Genomic DNA, 26864 nt, shown 5'->3' on the forward strand with positions numbered 1-26864 from the left:
AGAAGTGGGGAGTTGTTTGGTGGGTGTTTCAGCCACGTGGGATGGGGGCTCCAGGATCTGTTGCGCAGCGTGTGCATGTGGTTGACAATACTGTATTGTATGCCTGAAAGTTATCGAGGGGTAAGTTGTGTGTGTGTGTGTTTTGCCACCATAAAAAGAATCAATGTCGTTTACCGCATTAACCGAAGTGAAAAAAAGCAGCACATAATAATGCAGAAAAAGCACTTGACGAATTCAACCAAAGCTTAGCAAACTATACACGGAAGGAAAATTCTTTAATCTGATAAAGGGAATCTCCGGTAAAGCAATAACAAGTAATACTGGTCAAATAGTCAAGTTTTTCACCTGATTGTGAAGGAGATAAGAATGCTCACTATTCCACTTTAATTCAGTATTGTATTTGGGGTCCTTGGCCGGTAAAGCAAGAAAGAAAAATAACAGGTTGGATAAGGAAAAAAGGGCAGGGGAGGGCAGAAGGTTGGGACTTAAGCTTGAAGATATCAAAGCAAGCCAAACCGCACTATATCATGTATACAACACTACAAGAAATGTTTTTTCTAAATCATCAATTTGTAAGAGAAACTGACAGACTACAAAGTTTTATCCTGCTAAACTACAAATATCTCACTTTGATATTGATCCGAAATGTTTAATAGAATGACCCTTCCCCACATAATTAAAACAATTTACCTTTTAAACACTTACTTCGGTAGCAATATAGTCTATCCTTTGAAGTAGAAAAAAGACCCAAACTGTCTTAGCAAACATTAAACTGACCTTAAGTATATCATCTGTGATCAATTTAGTAAAACTACGTTTCCAACATTTTTCCAAGCATCAACACGGACGATTTAAAGTACTTTTTGATTGAGGGAGGTGGACAAAAAAGGACACACGATCTATCAAAACGCAAAACCCTGTCACTTAACATTATAACTCACACGTTCAAGACCTCATCCGAGTGCTAAAAACACAAGACAGATCTCAGAAACAGTAATATAACCGAAAATGACAGCATCCAATACATTACGACAACAAAGCCCCTTATATAAAGGAGTTGAGGTATTCAGGCTCTTCCATACATTCCTGGAAAAAAAATGCAAATAAATGTATCTTTTGGGTAACACAGCCATCTTCCTCAGGTCAGACTCTCCCATCCACCTCAGTACTGCGGAAATGTTCCATCGATTTTGGCAGCCCACGCCATAAGGCCCCCCACAACATCTTGAACTGTGTAAGATTCTAACTCCTGGACTGCTGTCAAGGACTGCAGGATCTTCACGGCTTTCTGGGAGTCATTGCCCAGTTTGCAAATCACATAAACCGGGAAAGCTGCCCCTTCCTGTGTGCCCTGCTTCCCTTCCCGGATAGCTTCTCCTAAGAGTTCCAGGCTCTCTGCATCCCTCCGTTCCAAACGTTTCAAAGGGATGTGTAAGGCATGAGGCAAACGACAGATGTCCACCTCCACTTGAGGCCTAACGTCCAGCAACAGGTGGGGTGAGCCGGAATCCAGAAGTCGCTTATAGTCGGTGACCGAAACTCGCTCCTCTGGGCTCAGCAACCGCAGAGAGCGGCACTTATCAGTGGCTGAGGAGCCACAGAAAGCTTCGTAGTCCTGCAGGGCAGTCACTGTGGGCCGCTCCCCACAAGCTGCACAGTCAGGCCTGCGGCCCCGAAGCTGAATACAACGAAAATGGCCTCTGAGCGCATCAAAGATCAACAGGCTGCCGCTGTAAGACGGGCCCAGGCCTGCTGCGATCTTCAACACTTCCAGCGCCTGCAAGCAGCCCAGGACCCCGGTTACGACACCGAGCACCCCGCCATCCGCGCAGTTGGTCACCGTCTCCGCTGGAGGTGGCTGAGGGAATACGCAGCGGTAGCAAGGCCCGCCGTCATAGTGGTAGACCGTGATTTGGCCCTCAAAGCGCAGGGCGCTGGCTGACACGAGAGGCCGGCCGGCTAGCACACATGCGTCATTAACCAGGTAGCGAGTGGGCACGTTGTCAGAGCAGTCAGCCACCACGTCATAGCGGCGGACTAAGTCTAGCGCCGTGGCTGGCGTAAGCGCCTCTGCATAAGGCACGCACTCCACCGCCGAATTGAGGCGGCGCAGCGAGGCGGCGGCCGAAAAGACCTTGGCCTGCCCGGCCAGTGCCTCGCCATGCAGCACCTGGCGGGCCAAGTTGCTCATTTCTACTACGTCGTAGTCCACAAGGCCAAGGCGGCCTACGCCGGCCGCTGCCAGGTACTGCGCCAGTGGGCAGCCGAGCCCACCGCAGCCCACTACTAGCACCGATGCAGCGGCCAGGCGCAGCTGTCCCTGCACGCCCAGCTCAGGAAGCACCAACTGCCGGCTATAGCGCAAAATCTCATCTCGAGACAGGGAGGCCTTCGGCGGCAGGGGTGATACCGAAACCAGCCGCTCTGGCTCCTGCTCCGCCAAAATAGCCGCCGCCAGCTTCTGCTTCAGGAAACTCAGCTCCTCCTCGCGCTGGGCAACTTGAGCCTGCAAGGCGAGTACCTCCTCCCTGGAAGCCATGGCGCCCCTCCCGGAAGTTGTCCTGAAGAGCATTTCCGCTTCCGGCTTGCCGTCTCCTAGCGACTGGAATAAACTAAATAATTTTACGGAGCTGGGGAAAAAAGCGAAAACTAGACATGCACTTGCTGAAGAAACCCTAAGATTCAAGTTTAAAGATTTATAGTTCCTGGATATTTCCAACGTAACCATGAGGAGAGCCTTAGGAGAACTAGAAGCTGGCCACATGGACTGTCTCCCTCTTCCCGAATTTGGTACGGTCCGACCCGCCCCTTCCCGCGCCACGTGACGTCATTCCGTTTCCGGCGTCTCGCGCAGTTCCGCCATGGCCTCCGAGGAAGCGAGCGGTAGCCTTCGTAGGTCTCGGCGGGAGCCGGAGGGGCGCGTCCCGCGACAGGACAAGTATTCGGTGCTTTTGCCCACTTACAACGAGCGCGAGAACCTACCGCTCATCGTGTGGCTGCTGGTGAAAAGCTTCTCCGAGAGGTAGCGTGCCCTGCCGCCCTCCCTGAGGAATGAGATGAGCTGGCTTCGCCGGCCTGGGTGTCGGCAGTTGGCTGCGCGAGGAGTCCCTGCAGGCCTCCCTTCGGCTCTTGAGGGAAGCCTCGGGGAGAAGGCCACCCTGCGAGAAAGAGGCGGCGGATACTTCTGGGGTTCATTCTGTGTCTCGGGTTCTCATTCTTGCCCTTGGGTTTTATGAGATGTTCCTTTTATTGTACACTCCCATCCTCTGTCCCCCAACCCCACCCCACGCCCCTGGTTGTCTTTTTCTTGGTAGCGTTGTCCACCTTTTCAGTCGGAGCGAGGTTGAAAGCTTGACCTCACTCCTACTTCTGGGTGGTCAGGATGCGGCAGGAGCCGGGAGACTAACCGAGCACGCTCACTCCCGCCCCCGTGCTGAGTGCTTATGTAAGCATGAGGTTTGATCTCTGTGGGTTAGGGAGCTGCTGCTGGCCTGGGCAACTTCGTTGGTCACTAGTGGATGTTTGGTGTGGTTGCTAGAAACTGGGGCTTTTAGAGTTTGAATTTGAAAGTGTTATACAATGTTTTTAAGATTTCGGAAGATCCTGGTATCAGTATGAAGTAGCTTGTTTTAGATCCAGTGGGATCGCGTATAGATGAAGATCTTTCTGTATCAACACATACAAACTTCGAAAATTAAGTAACTTTCCATATGGCTGTGTTATAATTTAACCAGGTCATCTCCGTGAACACAGATTATTTCTAGAGCTTTCTTGTTTTTCTTTTTTGACTTTTGTTTTACGAATGAAAACAGGTACTTTGTTCACACCATATTGTCCAGCATTTAGAAGAGCGCTTGACACACACTGAATGCTCCTTTATTAAATGACTGTTACAGCAAACATGCTGATACTTTTACTAGTGTACTGGGGATAAAGTCTTCAGGATGGAATTACTGGGTCAACTGATGTGCTTAAAATGGACAGTTATTCCCTCTCCTGCTTGCATGGTCACCCTTGCTCTCTCTCAAAAAACAACAACAACAAAAAACTAAAACTTTAGGGGCTCCTGGTGGCTCAGTTGGTTGGGCATCTGACTTCAACCCAGGTCATGATCTCGCAGCTGGTGACTGCCACCCCCATACCTGCCCTCAGTGCAGAGCCCACTTTGGATCTTCTGTCTCCCTCTCTCTCTGCCCCTCCCCTACACACTCTCTCTCTCTCTCTCTCTCTCTCTCTCTTTCAAAAATATAAAAATCAACAAATTGCTCGCAGAAAAAATGATCGTACCACCTTAGGACTAGCATTATTTGGAGAGTGCCTGTTTCCCTACCAACCAGCCAACCTGAGCTTTATCAAACTTAACGTTTTTGAAAATGCTAATTGGTGAAAAATACTGCTTTTTTTAAAAAAAATTTATTTTATTTATTTTGAGAGAGAGAGAGAGAGAGAGAGAGAGAGAGAGAGAGAGAGAGAATCCCAGGCAGGCCCCACACTGCCAGCACAGAGCCCAACGTGGAGCTCAGACTCACGAATCATGAAATTACCTAAGCCGAAATCAAGAATCAGACGCAAACCGACTGAGCCACCCAGGCGCCCTGTAACTAACTGTCTTAATGTACGTGGCTCCTTGCAGTTTTTGTACTCATATCTTTTTCTTTATTTTTTATTTTGGTTTTTACAACCACTTTGCAAATTAGAGAAATTATCTTAATATAGTTGATCTTGTTTATTTTGTCTTCTGATTCTCAAATATTTTTTACTTTAATCTGAGTGATGTTTAATGAAGGAAACAACTATTTTCAGATATGGTCAGATTACTTAAAGGGAGTTTAGCTTGATTCCTTTAAACTACCCTTACCCTCAGGTGTTCTGGGCACTTTGAAATGAGAGAAAGGAATAATTTGCTTATGAATGACTTCATTTCTTTATGAAGTATATCTCTTTCAGCATATCAACTGGAATCAACATCTTAACAGGTTTTGGCTTGTTAAGTACTAAAGCACCTAGGGGAGAAGGCTTAACAGATGGGCTGATTTTACCCTTCTTTTTGGATTTTGGGGCTGACTTTTGAAAGCCTTTTAACAGAATGAATGTTTTCTTGCTGATTTCCTTACATATGTTTATTAAAACCAAGAGGAAACAGTGTTGTGGGAGTTTGGTGTGCTTCCTTTACTTTGTCCTTAAGTTTCCCAATAAAGTTATCCGAAAAAAAATCCAAAAGGGGGGTGGAGGAAGATGCAGTGATCACATGTACATCCAAGTATTGTGTTGGCTTATTTTTAGAATAGAAACTGTAACATAAAGTTAATGGAGAGCCAGCAGAGAGATTTTAATTTTGAAGCACATTAAAATCTTATGTAATTTTCTGTGCTCTTTCTAATGACGTGAGATAATGGTACAACTATTTGAAATAGTGGGGTAAAGATTATGTCACCATTTTAAAGAGGGTTTTTTAACAGATGAAATGAAATCCTATTTGTTCCTGATTATGTTATTTAAATTTATTTGGGATTAAATTGAAAAGACTATTCAGTCTAAGGTGGCTCAATGGGTTGTGGCCAACTCTTGATTTCTGCTCAAGTCATGATCTCGCGGTTTGTGTGTTAGAGGCCTGCTTGGGCCTCTGCCTCCATGCTGAGTGCCTGGAGTCTGCTTGGGATTCTGTCTTCCCTTCTCTATGCTTCACCACCCCCCCCCCGCCGCCCCAATGCACACTGTCTCTCTCAAATAGAACATTAAAAATAAATAAAAGAATATTAACTCAGCAACTCAGTCAAGTTGAGATATCTTTTTTTTTTTAAGCTTTTTTTTTTTTTTTTTTTTTTGAGAGACAGAGACAAAGCGCCAGCCTGGGGAGGGGCAGAGAGAGTGGAAGACACAGAATCTGAAGCAGGCTCCAGTCTCTGAGCTGTCAGCACAGAGCCTGACGTGGGGCTCGAATTCATGAACCGCAAAATCATCACCTGAGCTGAAGTCAGACGCTCAACTGACTGAGCCATCCAGGCGCCCCTTGAGATATCTTTTAAATGTACTTTTGAAATATTTTTTATAACTAAGACTTGATGCTAAGGTTCTATAATACCATTTCCAAAGTAGGTAAGTAAAGTTTTATGATATTCTATGGTATATAATGGACGGATGTATATGTAATCGCTGTGAGTTTTTAAACTAAAGAGTGTGTTTTTGATTTGAGAATTTATTTTTATCTCAGGACTTCATTGTAACGTTTTTATCCATAGGCTGCCGAGTTTGGAGATAAAGTACTAAATGTTTGACATTTGTTTCATTTGGTAATTGAAGTTTTCTTTGGTGATTAATATGACATAAATTTCCACTTATATTGGTGAGGAAATAGTAATTTTAAAGTTATTTTTTAATTGGAGAGTATTGTCTCTGCAAGCAATACAAACTTTTTTTTTAATTTTAGTGGAATCAGCTATGAAATTATAATCATAGATGATGGAAGCCCAGATGGAACAAGGGATGTTGCTGAACAGTTGGAGAAGATCTATGGGTCAGACAAAATTGTAAGTCATGTGAACATTCTTCTATCACATTAGTTGTGTTTGTAGGGGAAAGATGAGAAATGACAATACTTAAAGTCAATCTTTTTCTAGAAACTGAAATGAAAAAGAACATCTTGCTTGAGTTTTTCCATGTCTTTGGTAAATTGGGTCAGTAGCAATTTTACAGCAAAATAGTGAGCCTTTGGATAAAGTCTGTTTTCAGAACTTACTCTGCAGATGAGTTTTCTTGAGGGGCAAAATTAAAGCATGATATTGACAGGAATATTAATGGAACTGGATTGCAATTAGTAATATGTGTCATGATCTTTCTTGCTCCCCTTTTTTGCAACTATAAAAGCTTGTAGCTGGGAAACGTGATCGTTTCCATGTGAAGTTGGCATCTTTCTATTTGTCAGAGCACTTGGCATCTTTCTTTGTAGAACAATCATCTGGGAGTAGATTGACTCTCTGAGTCTTGAACTTTATAGAGTTTCCCACTGTACTTTAAAGGGTGTTGTTTTTCTGCTGGAGTAACTTAGATGTAGAATTCATTTTATAATGGCTTTATAATTTTTATTTTTTATTAAAATGTTTTTTTTAATGTTTATTTTTGAGGGATAGAGAGAGGCTGAGTGTGAGCAGGGGAGGGGCAGAGAGAATCTGAAGCAGGCTCCAGGCTCCAAGCTGTCAGCACAGAGCCTGATGGCACAGAGCCTGACAGGCAGGGCTCAAACTCAGGAAGCTCGAGATTGTGATATGAGCCAAAGTTGGACACTTAACTGACTCAGCCGCCCCTATAATTTTTATTTTTGACCACTGGTTTATTTTTATAATGGTTTTTATTCATAAGTGTTTGAATACACTTGTGAGCTCTACTTTAGGTAATTTTGGGGCCCAAGCAGACAGTTGAATCCAGATTTAAACACATTCTGAGCATTGGGTATTTTAGAATTCGTATGGACCAGAGTTTCTCAGTCTTGGAACAATTGACATTTTGGACCTAATAATCCTTAGATGTGGGGGACTGTCCTGTATGTTACAGGACATTTAGCATCATCCCTGGACTCCACCCACTAGATGCCATTAGCAGCCCGTCTCCCTAGTGTGGCCACCAAAAATGTCTTTGAGTATCATCAAATGACCTCTTGTGGGCAAAATTGTCCACTCCTCCCAAAAGAGAACCATTGGTATAGATATAAAGAAAGAGGTCTCCTGGAGAACCTTTGTTGATATTTTCATCTTAAGAAATAGCAATTAAGCATTATAAAAAAAACTGTCGCAGGGTGCACAAGTTGGAGGAGACATTGGTTGATGGAAGGGAAGCATTTAAGGGGAACATGTTCCTCTTACACACACAGTAAATCTCTCCTATGCTAGTTATTCTTTCCATATCACATCTGGGCAACTCAAAGATCTATCACCCTTCCAATCCTCCTCCAGATGTACAGGAAGAGATTAAAAGTTGACAGATTTCCAGCCTTCTGTCAGTGACTTCTTATGATGCTAGGTTCGTTTTTTTGGCCACAGTCCCCCAGTTTTTCTTTTACAAGTTCTGGGCCAAAGCCACTAAATCACATGTTACATGTAGAATACTCTGAGTTAGGCACTTCTGTTTAAGCCAGGAATATCAACCTGACGATATTTTGAATACTTTTGCCATAGAACTTCAGCCTTGAGGTATAATTGATTGATCTTAGGGTATGTCTACTAAATTGACCTTTTCAAATGCTAAAACAATATGGCCCTCAAAGAGTTCCATTTTTCTCATCAACCAATAAAATTCAAAATAATGAGAAAAAAACTGCATTCACTATTACGATTTTCTTATAGTTCCTTTGTTATTTTATGATCTTCAAATCATTTAAACTAGAAAAATTGCCCTTTTTTCCCCCTCAACAATATCAGGCCATGCCAGAAATGGCCCTTCTTGCTTTTAAGTGACAAGTGCCACAAGTTTACTTGGGAGAGAAGATGGAGAAGGATTATTATTGAAGCTATTTTACAATATCTCAAAACATTAAGCACGATGCTTTGTTTGCTGGTCTTTCAAACTGGCTGGAATGAATGTTTCAGGAAATGAAGGAAGTTTGTTTGTTATTTAACTCTATGTGAAGAAACTGAGCCAAGAGGTTAGGTCACTTCCAATGGCATATAGCTAATAAATAGCAGAGGTGGGACCATACAAAAGTAGAAGCACATACCTTGAACTGTTAATGATGGTTATATAGGTCAGGGAGAGCTGAGGTTGTGGAGAGCTCAGCCTTTCTATGTCGAGTGCTTAGATGACATTTGATTTACATCATCTGTTTCAGCCTCCAACCTGAGGTCAGATTATATCATGTATATTATTCCATAGTTTAGTATTTTTACAAGTTCTGATGTAATGCATGTTCATTACTTTTAAAACATCAAATATAACTAGGATTGAGAGGTTTGACTACTTAAAAATACCAAAATATTACCTCTGACAAAAAGATCAGTATCCTAATGAGATGTACAAAACCATAATTCATAAGAACTATAAACAGCCAAAAATGGAAAAAATAAAATGAAAAAAAAAAAAGGAAGCCTCATTGATAGTAAGGAATTGCAAAACAGGAGGAAAGTACAATTATTAGCCTTTTTTTTTTATGTTTATTTTGAGAGCGCGCACGCGCGAGAGAGAGACAGAGAGACAGAGAGAGACAGAGCACAAGTGGGGGAGGGGCAGAGAGAGAAGGAGACACAGAACCTGAAGCAGCTCCAGGCTTCCAGCTGTCAGCACACAGAGCCTGATGTGGGGCTCGAACTCAAACCGTGAGATCATGACCTGAGCCGAAATCGGACGCCCAACTGACTGAGCCACCCAGGCGCCACTACAATTAGCCTTTCTTAGCTGAAGATTTATTTTCATTATGGTAAAAAAAAAAAAAAAAAAAAAAATCCACTCAAATACTGTTGATCCTGGTTTTTCTAAAATGTCAAGATTTTCTATAGTAAAAATTTTTTAGAAAATAAGTTTTTTACCAAATCGTAGGGTCACATGAAGTATCTTATAAGCAGTTGTGGTGAGCATTCATCAGAGTGTGTGCCCAGCACTCCTACACGTACTTTCTGTGAGTTCACACTTGTCCTGATGGCTGTGAGATAAGCTCTGTTGTGCCCTTTACTGCTTTGAGCCATCCTCACTGATGTGAGGGGGCAGAAAAGGAAGGGGGTGGAATTAAGGATTTGAAAGTACAGCACACTAAATGAAACAGTGTGAACTTTTATTACCTAAGGAAAGAAAAACTACATTGTTGTCAAATGAAAAAGTTACTGATAAAACTGAAGTTGCTGTTTATGAACCTCCTAGTCCCTTCCCCAGGGGAGTCCTCTGTCAGCAGTTTGGTGGGGGTGGCCTCAGACCTTTGTGCATGTGTGCGCATGGGTCTACATGTGGAGAACTGGGTAAGGTGGTGCTTTTGTTTTTTTAACGTAGATGTAATCTTCCTGCATTATTCTGTTGATTTGTAATTAGAGCTTGGAGATCTTTTATTACTAATTTTCTCATTCTTTTAACTGTAGCACAGCATTCTTTCATATGCAGCGTGGTTTATGTTTTATAAACACTTGAGAAAAGACTTTTCTAGCAGAAACATAGGATTATAGAAGATCTAAGGTGAACTTTTATTTTTTTTTAATGCTCATTTATTTTTGAGAGACAGAGCACGAGTGGGGGAGGAGCAGAGAAAGAGGGAGACACAGAATCCGAAGCAGGCTCCAGGCTCTGAGCTGTCAGCACAGAGCTGGACATGGGGCTCGAACTCACGAGCTATGAGATCATGACCTGAGCTGAAGTCGGACAATTAACTGACTGAGCCACCCAGGCGCCCCTCCCTGTTCAGTAAATTTTAATTACTGTACATGATTGATTGAATGTCTAGTTCTCCTGTAAGAGCTCATCAAGCAGAAGTGTATTTTATCTTTGTTCCTCCCCAAGACTTGCATGCAGTTTGCATGTAGTAAAAAGTACTACAATCTGTCCTGGTTGAATTGAACTGAAAATACTGTTTAGAGATTTGCAGTCTGAGGCAGCCTGCTTATAGACTGGCAAATGCAGAAGGGGACAAGATAGGCTCAGTAGTGAGTCTACTTGAGCCCTGTAAGAAACAGTAAGGAAAGAAAAAATACAATTTTTTTTTGTTAGGAATATAACCCTAGGGGCACCTGGGTGGCTCAGGTGGTTAAGCATCCAAGTCTGGGTTTTGGCTCAGGTCATGGTCTTGTGGTTTGTGAGTTCGAGCCCCACATGGGGCTGTCTCCTATCAGCACAGAGCCCACTCTGGATCCTCCTCTGTCCCCTTTCGCCTTACCCCTCCCCCGCATGTGCTTTGTCTCTCTCAAAAATAAACATTAAATATACATGTATGTATGTGTATATATTTAGGAATATAACCCTAAAGTCATGTAATTGTGGCATTAGAGAATGTAATGAGGTCATCCAAGGATAAAGTCAGAATAAGTTGATGGAGTGATGTCAGCATTTAAGATCATAAAAGGAGTTGGGGCGCCTGGGTGGCGCAGTCGGTTAAGCGTCCACCTTCAGCCAGGTCACGATCTCGCGGTCTGTGAGTTCGAGCCCCGCGTCAGGCTCTGGGCTGATGGCTCAGAGCCTGGAGCCTGTTTCCGATTCTGTGTCTCCCTTTCTCTCTCTGACCCTCCCCCGTTCATGCTCTGTCTCTCTCTGTCCCAAAAATAAATAAACGTTGAAAAAAAAAAAAAAAAAGGAGTTCAAAGAAAGGAGTATAAATACCCTTTCAGCCAGTGATTCAACTTTTAGGGTGCTAATTGCAGAAATAACTGGACCTTGGGACACCTGGGTGGCTCAGTCAGTTAAACATCTGACTCTTGATCTCTGTTCAGGTCATGATCTCCTGGTTCCTGAGATCAAGTCCTGCCTAGGGCTCAGTGCTGATAGCATGGAGCCTACTTGGGATTTTCTCTGCCCCTTCCCCACCCCTTTTCACTCAGTGGTGCGCTTCCATTCATTGGTGCACTCTCTTTCTCAAAATAAGTAAATAAACTTTATATACAAAAGAAAACGGGGCGCCTGGGTGGCTCAGTCGGTTAAGCATCCGACTTTGGCTCAGATCGTGATCTCACAGCTAGTGAGTTTGAGCCCCGCTTTGGGCTCTGTGCCGACAGCTCAGAGCCTGGAGCCTGCTTCAGATTTTGTGTCTCCTCTCTCTGTCCCTCCCCTGCTCACGCTCTCTCTCTCTCAAAAATAAACAAACATTTAAAAAAAAAGAAAACAGGACCTATACAAAAGGATATATGTACAAGTGTCTTTGTTGTAGGTATATTTGTAGTGGCAGATACCTGGAACCAACCTGAATGCCATTAACTAATGAATGACCATACATTGTCTAACTTGTAATCTTAAGCCTGTGTTTTTGTAATTGAGAAAAATAAAAAGGAAAACAAATCAAGAACTAAAAACTAAATCATTAAAATGACAAAAGGAATTGGGGAAACAAATGTGGCTATCAAATATTCCAAGAAGATATGGAATAAGTGGGTTAAATCCTCAGTTTTCCTAGGGATAGGAACCAGTAGATGTTGTTCAAAATGCTAAGTAATAGATATAATATATTGTTTACATACTGTTTTCTGGTGGATAACTCCAGGAAAAAAAAAATGTTTAAAATTTGGCCTGTAGTGTTGGAGTGAAATTTTCCAAGCTGTTAAACTATTTGATTTGTTATTAAATACTAAGCACTTTTTCACTTTGGCAAAAAATGTTAAGTATACTTTGCTTTAATGTCTAATATAAGGTCTAACATATGGAACTATGTTTCTGTTAAAAAGGGTAAGTACCTATAAAAAAATAATTTTTAATAGTTTTGTGTGCGTGTGTGTGTGTTAAAATGCTGTTTCTTATTCTTGTAGCTTCTAAGACCACGTGAGAAAAAGTTAGGACTGGGTAAGTATAAACTCTCATCCCTCGTACCTGCTCCTTGCCTTGGTAAGGTGATCCAGTATGTGTTTTCCCAATTTGGAACAGGGCCAAAATACAGTGTCCTCCTGTAATGGTTTTTAATGTTCTTAGTGACATTGAAATGGTTTAACTTGAGTTGTCTCTATCTGTCAAAGCCCAGTTGGGAAAGCAGAAACCACTGTCAGTCTTTCAATGTAGGGAATTTAATACGAAGAATCTGGTTACGCAGGTGAAGGAATGCTGAGAAGCCAAATGGAACTGTGAAGCTACTCAGACTAGTAACAGCTAGTGGTTGCTACCACCCCTCAAAAGAAGCAACAATAGGAGATGGTGGTTTTGGAGCCCAGGAACCCCAGGTTATTTAGAAGGGGTTGGAATAATGGAGTGGGGGCTACCTGGCAGGAGCTGGAGCCATGGGGATACCCAGTCAGTGCTGGGATGCAGTGTAAGAGTGGGGACACACTTCGACTTTTCCTTTTCTCTCCTGGCAACTATCCCCTGGTGTCTCCCAAAGCGATTTGGCAGCCAGTTGACAAGAGCCCTTGGGAACTGTAGTTCCATGGAGTGTAGAACAGAGAAGGGGTCCGAGAGCAAATGTGTTGGGACCAGCACACCACTTTAGCTCTAAATCTTTGAGTATTTTTTTAGAAGTTGTAAACAGTTACTCTTTGTTTTTGTTTTTTTTTTTTTTTTCAACTTTTTTATTTATTTTTGGGACAGAGAGAGAGAGAGAGAGAGAGAGAGAGAGCGAGCGAGCATGAACGGGGGAGGGGCAGAGAGAGAGGGAGACACAGAATCGGAAGCAGGCTCCAGGCTCTGAGCCATCAGCCCAGAGCCCGACGCGGGGCTCGAACTCACAGACCGCGAGATCGTGACCTGGCTGAAGTCGGACGCTTAACCGACTGTGCCACCCGGGCGCCCCTACTCTTTGTTTTTAAAAAAGAAAGCTTTTCCAGCTTTTAATTATAGGAGGTTATAGAAAATCTCAGATGAACTTGGTCCTTCCGAGATGAATATCTGAATGCCTTTATTTCTTTTCTTTTGGTTATAGTTGCTTATATTGGGAAAATAATAATTTTATTAAAAACTTGAGAGAGCATGGAGGAAGCACAGTTCTTTTTTGTTTTTTAGTGTTTATTTGATTTATTTTAGAGAACAAGAGAACACAAGCAGGGGAGGGGCAGAGAGAGAGGTAGACACAGAATCCGAAGCAGGCTCCAGGCTCTGAGCTGTCAACACAGATCCCTTGGGGGTCAAACTCAGGCACTGTGAGATCATGACCTGAGCCAAAGTTGGATGCCTAACCGTCTGAGACACCCAGGTGCCCTGGAAGCACAGTTCTTAAAAATCGAGTACTTGCTGTCCTGAAGACCCTTAGTTCTCTGGCATCATAAAGTATCTGAATATCTGAACCCAGAAGTTCTTTGGGATTGAAGTAATCTGGAAACTGCTGTGAAAGCAACCAGGAATTACTAACCAGTCAGTAGAAATCCAGAAAGCTGTGATGGTGACTTTTGAGCAAAGGAAGTTAGAACTGAGTTCGGCCTTGGGGCACCTGGGTGGCTCAGTTGGTTAAACGTCTGGCTTCAGTTCAGGTCATAATCTCATGGTTCATGAGTTCCAGCCTCGTGTTGGGCTCTCTGCTCTCAGCACAGAGCCTGCTTCAGATCCTCTGTCGATCCTCTGTCCTCTCTCTGTCCCTCCCCTACTCCCGTGCTCGCTCGCTCGCTCGGTCGCTCGCTCACTCACTCACTCTCATAAATATTTAGAAGACTTTGCCCTTACTAAGAAGATACTGTGGTGGCTTGGACCTGGAGAATGCAGGAATCCTCAAATCCCAATTTACCCTTACTTGCCAGGTCCCTAGGGAACTTTTAGGCATGAGGGTGGCTAAATAATTCCTGGTTGTGCCTTTGATCCCAGACACCAGACCAGGGCTCTAGTGTATTAGGCTTACAGCGTAGAAGACATTGACTGGGTAGCTTTTATGAAGATGGGACAGGAGTGATGGGGAAGAGCAGAGGCAGGGCAATACTCGCCAGGCCAGGATCCAAGCATCAGAAGATGGTGTCTGGGACTAAGGTGAAGTTGGAGATGAAAGAACGGACTCAAGAGATGTTTTTTATTTTGAATAAATAGGATTTAACGGTAGTTTAGTTTTACCTCTGGAGAACTGCTGTATGCTTTTCAGATGCTTAATTTAATTTCTCGCCTGTTCACGAGTATACTTAAGCATTTCTGGTGATTTTCTTTAATGGATATGTTTTTGTTTTTAGGAACTGCATATATTCATGGAATGAAACATGCCACAGGAAACTACATAATAATTATGGACGCTGATCTCTCACACCATGTAAGTGGTATCTTTTTTTGTTAGCTATTCATGATAGGTTAAGCCTGTTTTACTGACTTCATGTTTGTTTTTTTTTTAATTTCAGCCAAAATTTATTCCTGAATTCATTAGGTAGGTATTTCTAATATTTGAAAAAATTCTATTTCAAATCATTTATCTTATGTTGATTTTGGACTTCTTTTCATTTTTTTCATTCTTTACTAATTAAAAACGGACATGCTATTTTGTTTGCTGTCAAAATGGACACCAACATATAGATTTGAGGCTCTTGACTATAGATATGTGACTGATATATTTTAGGAACTAAGCAACAGATAATTCCTTTGTTATCTAAATTCTTCCAGAATATGGGAAAAGATGGAAGGTGACTTTGTTAAATGGAATTAAGCCCTGCATTGTAAGGGTGAAATACCATGAACAAATAGGGTTTATTCCAAGAATGCCAGGATGGATCATCATCAGGAATTCATCAACATAATTTATCACATTAACAAAGCATGATTGAGTCTGTAGATGCTAAAAGGTATTTGATAAACTTCCTGGGTCACCTCTAATGAAAACTTGAAAGTAGAAAGAAAAGGAAACCACTTAAACTTGATGAAGAAAATCCAGTCCTAACACAAACATCTTACTAATTGGTGAAATGTTGAATCATTAATAAATGCATCAAGTTAGGCATACCAGCTGTTATTACACATGGATATTTTAAGTGATATATTAACAAGCATGTAGTATAAATATTGATAAAGGATACAAACTTGTATTTATTTGCAGGTAGTATAGTTGTATTCTTAGAAAATCCAAAACAACATGAAACCTCTTAGAATAAGAATGTGGAAGCTGTGCTCAGTGTAAGCTGAATATACTAAAACAAAATTAGGTAACGTTGCTCCCCTGTTTAGATCACTTCAGGCTCTTTTCTTTGCCCTTCAAACTGCTGTGTGATCTGGCCCCTCCTCTTTCATAGCCAACTATTCTCATCCTTTGATCTCTGCATAAAGTCCCTTCAGAGATACCCTGTCTGCTTATATGTTTAATACCCAAAAGCCCCTTTGACCTGTGACGGAAATGAAATCAGGGGAATAGAAAATTTGTGAAAGACAGAAATAGGCCATATGTAGAAGAAAGCCCAATGGCTGATAAACCCAAGAGAAGATACCCTGGCATGTTGTCAGGGAAATGCAATTGAAATAACTGTGGTAGTATTTTGTTACCCGTTAGTTCGTCATAATTACAAACTTAAAGAGCAGCACATCTAGTGCCAATAAGATGGTGGGAAATGGACACACAAATATTGCCGGAGAAATGGGAGTTGCTACAACCTTTTTGGAAAGTAATTTCTGGTGATACCTGTTAGAGATACTCCTAAGCTTTATTTTAGCAAATCTGTTATGTTCCACTTTGGGTCGTCTAAGCACCAGGATGTACATTTATAAAAACATTGGCACACTTCATTGTGGTTGTGTTGTTGGGGGTGGGGAAACCCACCATGAAAACAACCATATAAGTATGTGGGTTCAGTGTTCTGTGGGACATTTTTGCAGCTATTGGAAAAAATGGGGAAATTCTCTGTTGACCTATAGGGATGTCCATGGTTCCATTATGTATGTTGTTAATGGACACAAGGCAGTTGCAAAATGTACTTTTTTGGGTTCCAGCTTTGTTAAAGCAACCAGAAAGCCTGGAGTTCCGTGTGTCTATCTTTCTGCAAAGAGAAAGGTCTGGAGGGTTACCAGACTGTTTTAGCACTGTTTACTTCATGGGGCCGAGAACAGAAAGGAGGGACATTACATCTTAGGATGGTTTCACATGGTACAATCAGCAAGTACTATTTTTTTAGTTTTAGAAGTTAACAAAGGGGAAAAAAATCAGAATTGAAAATATTACATCAAAAGATTTCTTAGTGGTATAGTTCATGTTTTCTTGGCATTATATTTCCTGTGCAAGTCTTAAAAGTTCTTTTTGTATAACTCATGAAAATAACTATTGAAAGCTCAATAGCTTTTTCTAATTGACAACTGATTTTTTCTATAGGAAGCAGAAGGAGGGTAATTTTGACATTGTCTCTGGAACTCGCTACAAAGGAAGTGGAGGTGTATATGGCTGGGATTTGAAAAGAAAAATAATCAGGTATAGACATGTGCTATGGTTTGTCTCTTGTTTAGTGTAACTGGACATATGTTTGTAACAGGTATTTGGGTTAAATCACCATGGTGCCTTGGGATTTCTGGGACCAGATTGTTAACCTCATATATATGTATGTATGTATGTATGTACGTATGTATATGTGTATATATATAGTCATCTCAAATGTATGTAATCATTTCAAATAAATGAGACACTTCATGATCAGCTATTACTAAGCAACAAAAGTAGTGAGGCTTTGGAGTCAGACCTGGGTTAAAATCCTGATTGTGTCATTTAATCCCTGTGTCACATAGCATATTGTACCTTTTCTAGCCTTACTTCCCTCATCATAAAATGGAAATGAAACATGCTGTTTCAGTTTTCTATCACTGTATAACAAACTGTGTCAAAGCTGAGTGATTTAAAACAACTATTTCTCCTCATTCTGTGACTTGGTTGATGGTTCCCCTGCTAGCTTCACCTGGGCTCATTCTTGCAGCTTCTTCAGCTGGAAGGTCAGGGTCAGGTAGGCTGAAAGATCCAAGATGGCCTCATTCCTGTATCCAGTCGTTGGGGCTGGTTGTTGTCTGGGGCATCTCACTACTGCACCTTCTGGAAAGCTTGGCCAGTGTCTTCACATGGCATCCTAAGGCTGCAGCAGCAAGGCCTCCTAGTCCTAGACTCTGGAGCTAACAGCATTCTTTTTTGGTCAAAGCAAGCCCATAATCAAGTGGTGAGGAAGGAGAATCCACTTCTTACTGGTCTTCATCCACAAGGAATTTGTGAGCATATTTAATCTACATCATTTTTTTGTGCTTATTAGGAAGATGAGGTCCATTTTAATCCATAAAGGATCTATCCAGCTTACTATGTTACACATGACGACATAATTTTATACAAATTCTTACTAATGTTAGTGTTTTTTATCACCCTTTTCATCCCTATTGAAGATTCTGTTGAGTTCATCTCCGTTCTGCTTCTTAAATGTGGAACCTTGGGCAAGTCGTTTAAGACCTGTAGGACCCTCAGCCTTCAGTGAAATGAAGGGGTTGGATAAAGCAGAGAAAAAATCCTACACTACTTTTTCCTGTTCGCTCTTTCTCTCCCGTGCACACACACACACACTATATACACCATTTGAATGGATCACCACAGGTGGGGCAAAACCATCAGTATTTTCCACAGGCTCTCCAGATGATTCTGTTGTACAACCAACATTCAGAACAACAGATGAGTGATCTCTCTCTCAGACCCCTCTGAATTTGGTCATCAGAACTCTTATTTAAAATAAGGGAATCCCGATCAGATACAATTTACAGCTTTTAGTTGGATCATTAAGTTATATTGAGTTGTGTTTGTCATCACTTGTTAATGTCTGCACTGACTTAGTATATAAACTCCTGAGAAAGATTATGTAATCACTTGCCCAAGGTCTCATTTGTGTGATCCAGAATTAGAATTAGAATCCAAGTCTGTCTCACCCTTGCTGCATATTTTAAAAACAAACCCCCATTTAAAAATACATTATCTTGACCGGCACCCTGGTGGCTCAGTCATTTAAGCGGCAATGCCTGATTTTGGCTCAGGTCATGATCTCACTTTGGGAGTCCAAGCCCCATGTCAGGCTCTGCGCTGACAGCTCAGAACCTGCTTAGGACTCTCCCTCTCTTTCTGCCCTCCCCTACTCGTGTGCTCACTCTTGCATGTGCATGCTCTCTCTCTCTCCCTCTCTCAAAAATAAATAAATAAACATTAAAAAAAAAATACATTAGCTTGAACAGAGCTGCAAATACATACGTATACATACACACATAAACATATACGCATGCTTTCCTTTGATTAAACCCATCTTGGGGAGGTAAACTGTGTCCTAGAATTTTTTTGTTATCTATTAGAAGCATCTTGAAAGGGAAAATGTTTTTGAAATTAGCCATTATCCCAGCTATATGACTAATCATGTTATTTGTATAAAAATAATCTTTCCGAGGGAGGGCCTTGGTAGTTAGTTACCTTGGCTTTGGAGAGAAACTGTTCTTTCCAGTTTGCCCCGGAAAACTTTTTTTTCTGAATCGGAGTTTACTAAAAATAGCTGCAATAAAAAAGTCACTTTTTCCAAGGGCAAGTAAAGTCTTTTTGAAATGTTAATAATAGCTATTAGTAATAGCTTGAAACTGATACTTGGTTGTGTTGGAAGCACACATCCTGTCATTGTTGTAGACTGGATGTCTTTGCTAAAATTCATGTGTTAAAGTACCTTACCCCCAAAGCATTAGTATTTGGAGGTGGGGCCTTTGGGAGGTAATTTAAATATAGTGACCATGGGGCACTCATGGTAGGATTAGTGCCCTTTCAAGAAGAGACCAGAGAGATTGGCTTCTCTTGGCCTCCTCCCCTCAGCACATAGCATGAAGGCAGCCATTTAAGCTAGGAAGAGGGTCCTTCTCAGGAACCAAGTCTGCTGCACCTTGATCTTGGACTTCCCAGCCTTCAGAACTGTGAGAAATGAATATAAGCCACCCAGTCTGCAGTATTTAGTTATAGTGGCCCAAGGAGACTGACACAGTCTCAGAATGAACCTTTGTTCAATTTCCACAGATTGCCAAAAACCAAAACCCTTTCCCACTTGTATACTTTCTTTAAAAAAAAAAAAAAAAAAAAAAAGCCATATTTATGCAGACTGACCTGTTGCATTACTTGAAATCCACAATCCCTTGTTGCTGATTAGAATCTGAAAAGGATACTCCAAATCCCTGATCCCTTTTGCTCTCTGAGAGATGCTCATAATTCTAAATAATGGCTGTTGGCAAATAGGCAAGTTGAATTTAAAATGTTACCTTTCTTACCTAAAATTTATAAGAATGAGTGTTTTATAGGTCCCCTCTACATGTCACATTTGAGAATAAAAGTCCCCATTTTCTGAAAAATGAGAATGTCAAATCTTTTACTGACTAAACTTTTTTATAAAATTAACATTTTTTTAAATGTTTATTTTTGAAAGAGAGGGCATGAGTGGGGTAGGGGCAGAGAGAGAGGGAGACAGGATCCGAAGCAGGCTTTGCACTGAGAGCAGAGAGCCCGATGTGGGGCTCATGAACCATGAGATCATGACCTGAGCTCAAGTCAGATGCTTAACTGATTGAGCCACCCAGGCACCCCTATAAAATTGACATTTTTGTGAAACAGTTGTATTTATGAAATTTGTGTAGCAATTTTAGCACTCTGATCTCAGGTGTGTTTCTCTTGTTTAAAAAATGTATTTTATAAAGAAAATCTGATTGTTTTATTTAACAGCCGTGGGGCCAATTTTATAACTCAGATTTTGCTCAGACCAGGAGCATCTGATTTAACAGGAAGTTTCAGGTACAGTAAAAACTTGTAATTTTATATTTTCTATATAAACTTTCTTGCTATACAGTGGCTTATTTAGGAAATGCTTTTCATTTCTACCCCATTTTTCCTCTGGAACACACAAAGGCCGACTGAAGTTCCTTCAGAGTTGCTAATGAGGCCCAAGCATCTTCTTAAGGAAAAATGTGTACTTTCTAAAGAGCATCCAAGGCAGGGCTTAGGTTAGTGTGTTTGTTAACATTCTCACTGGTGCTCAGCCCCTTGGGGGCCCCAGAGGGCCAACCAAGGTGGTTACTCAACTGCTTATTCAGAACATGGCTGTCACTGGTGATGTGCTCCAAAGAACACGTCTACCAGCAGTTTTCTGCAATTTATATGACTATTTATGGCACAGTCCACAGAAAAGTTTAAAGACTTCAGTTACCTTGTTCTCCATATGCTTTCAATTAAAAAGCAAGCCTTGTTTAATTGGAATAAAGCCTCCTGCCAGGTTGGGAAGGGGTAATTTTTGTTTGTTTTGGGGGGGGGTATGTTTTTAATTTTTGAACTGCTATAGTAGATGAACTGTTTCGTATGACCATGCCAAATGACTAAAGACTGCCACTTTTTTGTCTCTGAAGCTAGAAGATGTCTGTTCCTCTACTTTAAGGCCTAAACCTCATGCATTAGTTGATAATTTATATTACTTGATACTTGTTCTTTTTCATTAAACGTTGATTCTTTTTTGTTTGTTTGTTTTTTTAGTATTGACACTCTAGGTTAAGCTAGGTTAAGACAGGAACTTAGGCATCACAGGATTGAGGCAGTCCTGGTAAGATACAGCTATTACCAATTAAGGTCACAGTTAGCTATGTATAATGGACAGATGTCCAGCCCAACTTTAGATGGGCTGCAGGCCAAACAGATCCCATCAAATTTACAGAGTAAGACAGAGGAGCTAAGAAGTCCTGTGGGTGAACCCAGTCACTTTCTTCAGGAACTCTCCCTTAAGTCCCCTAGAGGTACTTCAGTTTATCCCAGGGAATTTATTTAGTAGATCTTGGGAAATAGAAACTGGTCATAGGCATTTGTGAGGAAACACCTGTTAGTTAGTGAGTGTGTTCTGCTTTATATTGTGGATTCATCATCATCTGTCAACTCTATTGTTGCAATATTTGGAACAGTTTCCCTTTGTTCAACCTGAAAAATAAATTTTAAGAAAATTTAAAAACTAAAAACAGTGGGTGGTTCTGCTTCAAGTGATTCACTTTACCCTATTTTTATAACTTCCTTAAAAGACACTAAGAATTCATTTTCAAAATTATTCTGAATTATTTACCAAATATTTCATGACCATTCCGGTTCAGGACAAGTGTCCTAATCATCAGCTGTGACCACTTTTCTGCATACAGATGGCTAGTGAAAGTTTTAGGTTTTATAAATACCAGTGAACTTTCCAAAGATCAGGTTACATGTAGGCAAGTGTATTTACCTAGGTGTTCATATATATTTTAATTTCTCACAGGTTATACCGAAAAGAAGTCCTACAGAAATTAATAGAAAAATGTGTTTCCAAAGGCTATGTCTTCCAGATGGAGATGATTGTTCGGGCAAGGCAGTTGAATTATACTATTGGCGAGGTAGGCAACTGATGGTAAATAGTCCACTGTATTCCTTGTAAAGGAACAATAGGTTTAGACTTTTTATAATAAAAAGTTTAACTTGCACAACTACTGAATAAATGTGGAAAGCTTCCAGTTGTTTAGAATGTCCGTGCACTAAAGGATGAAAATTCATTTCACTTCCAAATTACTACCTACATTTGACCTAAGATGTAAAACCTTAATAGAAGGCAGCATTCTCTTTTAAGGGATTAAAAGCTACTGGTACCTTATTCATTTTGCCCTTTCTTCTGGTCACCCAGCCTTGTGGGATGAGTGTCTTTGCTCCTTTTCTTCTTGCCGTTGCCAGGAGCCACCCTAATGATGAATCCTTTTGCCATTTCCTAGGAGTAAATGAAAAGGACAGGAATATTTCCAGCCAGCTAGTGAGCTCTCAGGGAAGGCTCTCCTCACTTAACACTAATGTTTGTATTCATAGCAAGAAAATAGCTAACTAGATTGCCATTTCTCGTGTGGAAGTTCCAAGATTTTTAACTTAACACTAAAATAGTGACAGATAAATTTAATGGACTACTGAAAAATTGTACTTTTGGAGTATCAATTTTTCTTGAAGTACAGGCTGAAACTTTGGTAAACCAGCTTAATATTCAGGATCAGTGCTTTCAGACAGTTGTAGATTTGGTTCATATGACCGATTTTTACATAATGAAATGTTTAAAGATTTGGAGGTACACACAATTGCTGTAAGAATCCTCTAATTGTGAACTTACTTGAAGGACTTGGCTATCAGAAGTTAAATTTTATTTGTATTGTATTGGTGTATGCCTGCTATACTTCCTTTCTAATATTTTTGAAGGCTGACTTATCATATATATTTTTTTTAACTAGGTTCCAATATCATTTGTGGATCGTGTTTACGGTGAATCCAAGTTGGGAGGAAATGAAATAGTCTCTTTCTTGAAAGGATTATTGACTCTTTTTGCTACTACATAAAAAGAAAGTTATTCATTATACTTATCATGTTGATTCATTTAAACATAAAAGAAGCCTGGTTGCTGATTTTTATAAAATGTACTCTTAGAGCATAAATCATAAGGTAAGGTAAATTTCATACAAATCTTTTTTCTGAGGAAACTACATTTTATATGTCAAATTAAATTAGAAAAACGAGCAGTGTTCTCAATTTTCACTTGCATTTTGCTGTATTAAGACTTGTAAATAAATGTATTTGGTTGTTTTTTTTTTTTTTTTTTTTTTATCCCAGAAAATATTGCTTTCATTAGAATATGAGTGCAGAATTTCTTACATGGGGAAGATTTTGAAATATATAAAAACTGGATTCATAGCTCTTTGTAATAGTGTCAGAAGTAAGAAAAATGTTAATTTTATTCATGAAATATATATGGCTGTTTCTGTATGAATGAACAAGTAGACACATCTGCCCCTTCTTAAAAAATGTATCTCAAATTTCTTAGATAAAATAATATATCCAGATCACAATTTTAGAATTTGGCCCTTTGTAGCTGTTGTGTTGATGAAGCATTACATCTGTCAAAGCAAGTCTATTTAAAATACATACTGTGAATTGGAAACTTGACATCAGTTGATGGCATAGTTTTTTCCTCCCCTATCCTGAGCAGTAGCTTCTATCAGTAAGAAAAGAATACTGATGACATATTAAGGTATCGATATTTTAATGACTTTTAAGACTTAGCTGCTATAGCACTTTTTAAACATCTTACTCTTACTAAGCTGTAAGTGTTCTGCCAGGTAAATTGCAGGCTAAGTTGTTCCTGAAAGCCAGCACGAATGTTCTGTGTACCTATCTTGTCTAACCTGGGTGTTTCAAAAACACGAAATTTCTAACTGTAGTATAGCTTATGGAACATACAGTATCTTTTAAGTTTGCAGGAAGTCATACTTTGAGCAAATAAGCTTAGAAACGATTTGACTTGCAGATAAGAGACATCTCTAAGTTATTTAACAAGCATATTTATTGAACTGTATTCCTAATTACATTTTCCTGGCTTAATTTGGCTGCTAAAGAAACTCAAAGTCTGATTTTTCCATTGCATTTCTAACAGATACTACCAGAAATTAATACCAGGACATAAAACCTTTGGTGTCATTTTGAACATTACCTATTCCCATAACTGAATCCATAGGACACATTCCAATAGGGCCTCTACCATTCTGTTTCCCTTTTACACGGAGCTATGTAGCCAGCCAGCACACTACAGACCCACCTCCCTTGGGGAAGTGACGTCTCTTCGTCGTTAATAACAACTAGAAAGTTCATCACTGTTGGATGTAAAATTAGTTTTAAGCTAATGAAACACCGTACTTGCCGGTTGTGGTTGAATGTTTAGAATCTCTTCTACTTCATCTAAACCCAGAGTTTTTATTGTCAGGTCTGTGGAGCAGAGATGAAGTAACTACCTCAGAACTCACTAGAGTAGATAGCTATCTTTTGCCTTTTTAATCTTTTTGGTTCTTACACCCACAGTCATTACAACACTGTCACTATTGGAGTTTATAGTAAAGAAAGTATTTGAGCAATGAAGACTTTTCATTACTTAGAAGTTATTTAGAAAATCTGGACTATTTAGATGCATTTTTTTTAGTAAATATGATGAGCACTAAAATATTCTTAAACATTTACATGTCAATCTAGCATCTCTTTTTACTTTGTAAATTAGGCCAAGGACGAAATCCAGATGTTTTCCCTTTGTATCTGTATTATCACTGTATGAAATCTAAGTATATCTAAGAAAAACTAAACTTGGGATAAAATTATTTTGCTTATTTCATGGTAGCTTTTGCCTGTATTCTGCAACATGTAATTAGGTTTTTCATCTTTGTTTCTCTAAATCAGATGCTTTGGCGCCCCTCCCCCGCCCCCCCCCTTTTTTTTCTTTTTTTTTTTTTAACTTTTCCAGCTATTGTTTTCCCTTGAAACATTGATTGGGCTTCTAAAGATATATTTTATTACAATTTCAGAGATGGGGTTGGATGAAGTGGCTTGTTTAAGCCCGCTAACTGAAGTCTTCGACATTGAGCTATATATAACCACAATTTGTACTATTTTGAATTACGTGAGAATCTTTTGAGATGTTAGGTATGGTTTGAAACTATTTTAACTTGAAATTTAGAGAAACAGCCCAAGATCAACATACTTACAGAGCAGACCTTAAGAGAACAGGCTTGGTTAAACCTTCATGATTGGTATTCCCCTTACTCTCCAGGCTGTTTAGCCAAGGACATACTCTCAGATGCACTCTGCTATGAAAGGTGGGTTCAGAAATGTTGACATGATGTGTTGGTTGGGGTTGACCTAAATCGAGAGGCAGACTGCCGGTGTGCCATCCAGATTGTGGTCACCCTAAAAGTGTCCCCGAGACTACAGTTGGCATAGTCATTGAGCATCTTGGGGAGGCCCGTTGGCAACACCCCTTCTCATCTTCAGGCTTCACCAGTCCGGTGGCCTCAACGCGCTAGGGATCCCGTTTGTTTTCTCAGGCCAAAGAGAAGAGCCCATCACCGACCCGGAAGAATGTCCAGTCCCAGGGCGGCAGCCGGCCTTCTGTAAGACGCAGCCCCTGCCCACCGAGTGGCCCGCCCCACCAGAACGGAGCCAGGCCTCCGAGGGCCTGTGTCTCCTCTCCAGTCGGTGTGTGAAGCACGAGGCCCTCACGCCTCATTTAAGGCAGGAGGCATCGCGCACGGCCGGCCAGGTGCCCCTGCCCTTCCCGCGGCCGCCGGGCCCGTGAGAGCGCGGGCCTCCCGGCACGTGGAGCCGCCTGGCTGCCCGCACGCCCCCTCCCGCCAGATGTAGTCCAGGCCCAGCTGGGCCCGCGCAGGGATCCCCAGCACGGCCACCTGACTGAGTGCAGGGCGTGCTGCGGCCCGCTGCTTGTGCCTCCGCCGCCGGCGCTGCGGCCGGAGGAAGGCGCCCGCCGTGCACACGGGCCCTGGAAGCGCACTGCGGCCATTATCCGCGGCGCCTCCTAGTGGGTCAATGGCAAATCCTCTTGGTTCTCGCGAGAGCTCCCCCTCAGAGGGGATTATATAATTTCTCTTAGGTGGGGGTGCTGGTGCCACCCTCCCTCCAAAAAAGTTTGGTGCAAGCACAAGTGGGAGTGAGACAGTTGTCCCTGGGGGACATGGGGGGAAGGGGTAAAGCCCCCCACTGCCCCCCCTACTTAGCTGGACAATGAGTCCTCTTATGCTAATGAGGCATTTACGTCACTTCCGCTCTTTCTCGGCCGCCATTTTGGCTAGGGCAGGTTCGGGGACTCGCTCCGAGGCGCTTGTATTGTCTGCTGAGGGGAGACGCGGGATCAGCCCCCTCCCCCGCCCGTTGCCGCCGCCGCCTCCGCCGGCCCGGTCTCCCCTCCGCCGCCCGCCGGGATCCATGAGCTGAACTCCCGCCCCCCCCCCCCCCGGCCGCCGCCATCTTGTGCCCCCTCCCCCTCCCGCGGGCAGCGCTAAGGGGGATTTTGGCGTCTCCTCAGACACAGCTCCCTCTCTCGGTCCCCGCTGCTGAGGAGCGAGAGGAGCGCGGCCGCCGCCGCCGCCCGCCTGCCCGCGCCGGTGAAGCCGCCTCTCCCACACCCTCCGTCTCCTCCCTCCGCCCCTCCTTTGTCTGCACCGCTCGACGACGCTGCCGCCGCCGCCCGCGCGGGGACTGGAGGGAGCCGCTCGCGCCGCCGCCGCCGCCCGCCGCTCTGCTGCGCCCGCCGCGCCCCCCGGCAGCAGCCGCGGCCGCGGCGCGAGCCGGAGCCCGCCGAGCCGGAGCGCGACGAGGCCCAGGGCGCGCCCTCGCCACCGCCGTGCCGCCGCCATCCGCCCGCCGCCGCCGCCGCCGCCGCCCGGCCCCCGAGCACGCCGGCCCCGCGCGCGCCTCGAGGCCGAGTCAAGGTAAGCCCCGGCGGCCGCCGCGCGCCGACCCGCGGCCCGGCCCCGCTCCC

General features: G+C 42.2%; 3 protein-coding genes across 7 annotated transcripts in view; 2 read left to right on the top strand and 1 right to left on the bottom strand.

Annotated features, from left to right (window-relative positions):
- Window positions 1–258: 258 nt before the first annotated feature.
- On the bottom strand, window positions 259–2572 carry MOCS3 (molybdenum cofactor synthesis 3). The gene has a single exon (XM_043553674.1). The coding sequence runs from the start codon at window positions 2570–2572 to the stop codon at window positions 1163–1165; it is 1410 nt and encodes a 469-aa protein (XP_043409609.1). The 3' UTR covers window positions 259–1162.
- Window positions 2545–23491, top strand: DPM1 (dolichyl-phosphate mannosyltransferase subunit 1, catalytic). 2 transcript variants are annotated; one of them, XM_043553675.1, is made up of 9 exons: window positions 2545–3022; window positions 6428–6527; window positions 12417–12450; window positions 14742–14818; window positions 14904–14929; window positions 16853–16948; window positions 20237–20305; window positions 21798–21912; window positions 22783–23491. In XM_043553675.1, exons 1-9 carry the CDS (start codon window positions 2862–2864, stop codon window positions 22885–22887), a joined length of 783 nt encoding a protein of 260 aa, XP_043409610.1. In that variant the 5' UTR covers window positions 2545–2861; the 3' UTR covers window positions 22888–23491. The 2 variants fall into 2 exon arrangements, with proteins under 2 accessions (XP_043409610.1, XP_043409611.1); XM_043553676.1 differs by lacking the exons at window positions 20237–20305; window positions 21798–21912; window positions 22783–23491 and adding an exon at window positions 17896–18025 and having other exon boundaries at window positions 2836–3022.
- The window catches only part of LOC122467268 (activity dependent neuroprotector homeobox), a 34019-nt gene continuing 30045 nt past the window's right edge, over window positions 22891–26864 (top strand). Inside the window, exon 1 of one of the 4 annotated variants that reach the window (XM_043553672.1) lies at window positions 22891–22990. The gene's annotated coding sequence lies outside the window, so the exon portion shown is untranslated. Of the gene's footprint in view, window positions 22991–26655; window positions 26815–26864 lie in introns of those variants that run through there. The other 3 variants (XM_043553667.1, XM_043553673.1, XM_043553669.1) reach the window with 3 other exon arrangements.

This window comes from Prionailurus bengalensis, chromosome A3 (assembly GCF_016509475.1).
Source record: "Prionailurus bengalensis isolate Pbe53 chromosome A3, Fcat_Pben_1.1_paternal_pri, whole genome shotgun sequence".
NCBI lineage: Eukaryota > Metazoa > Chordata > Mammalia > Carnivora > Felidae > Prionailurus > Prionailurus bengalensis.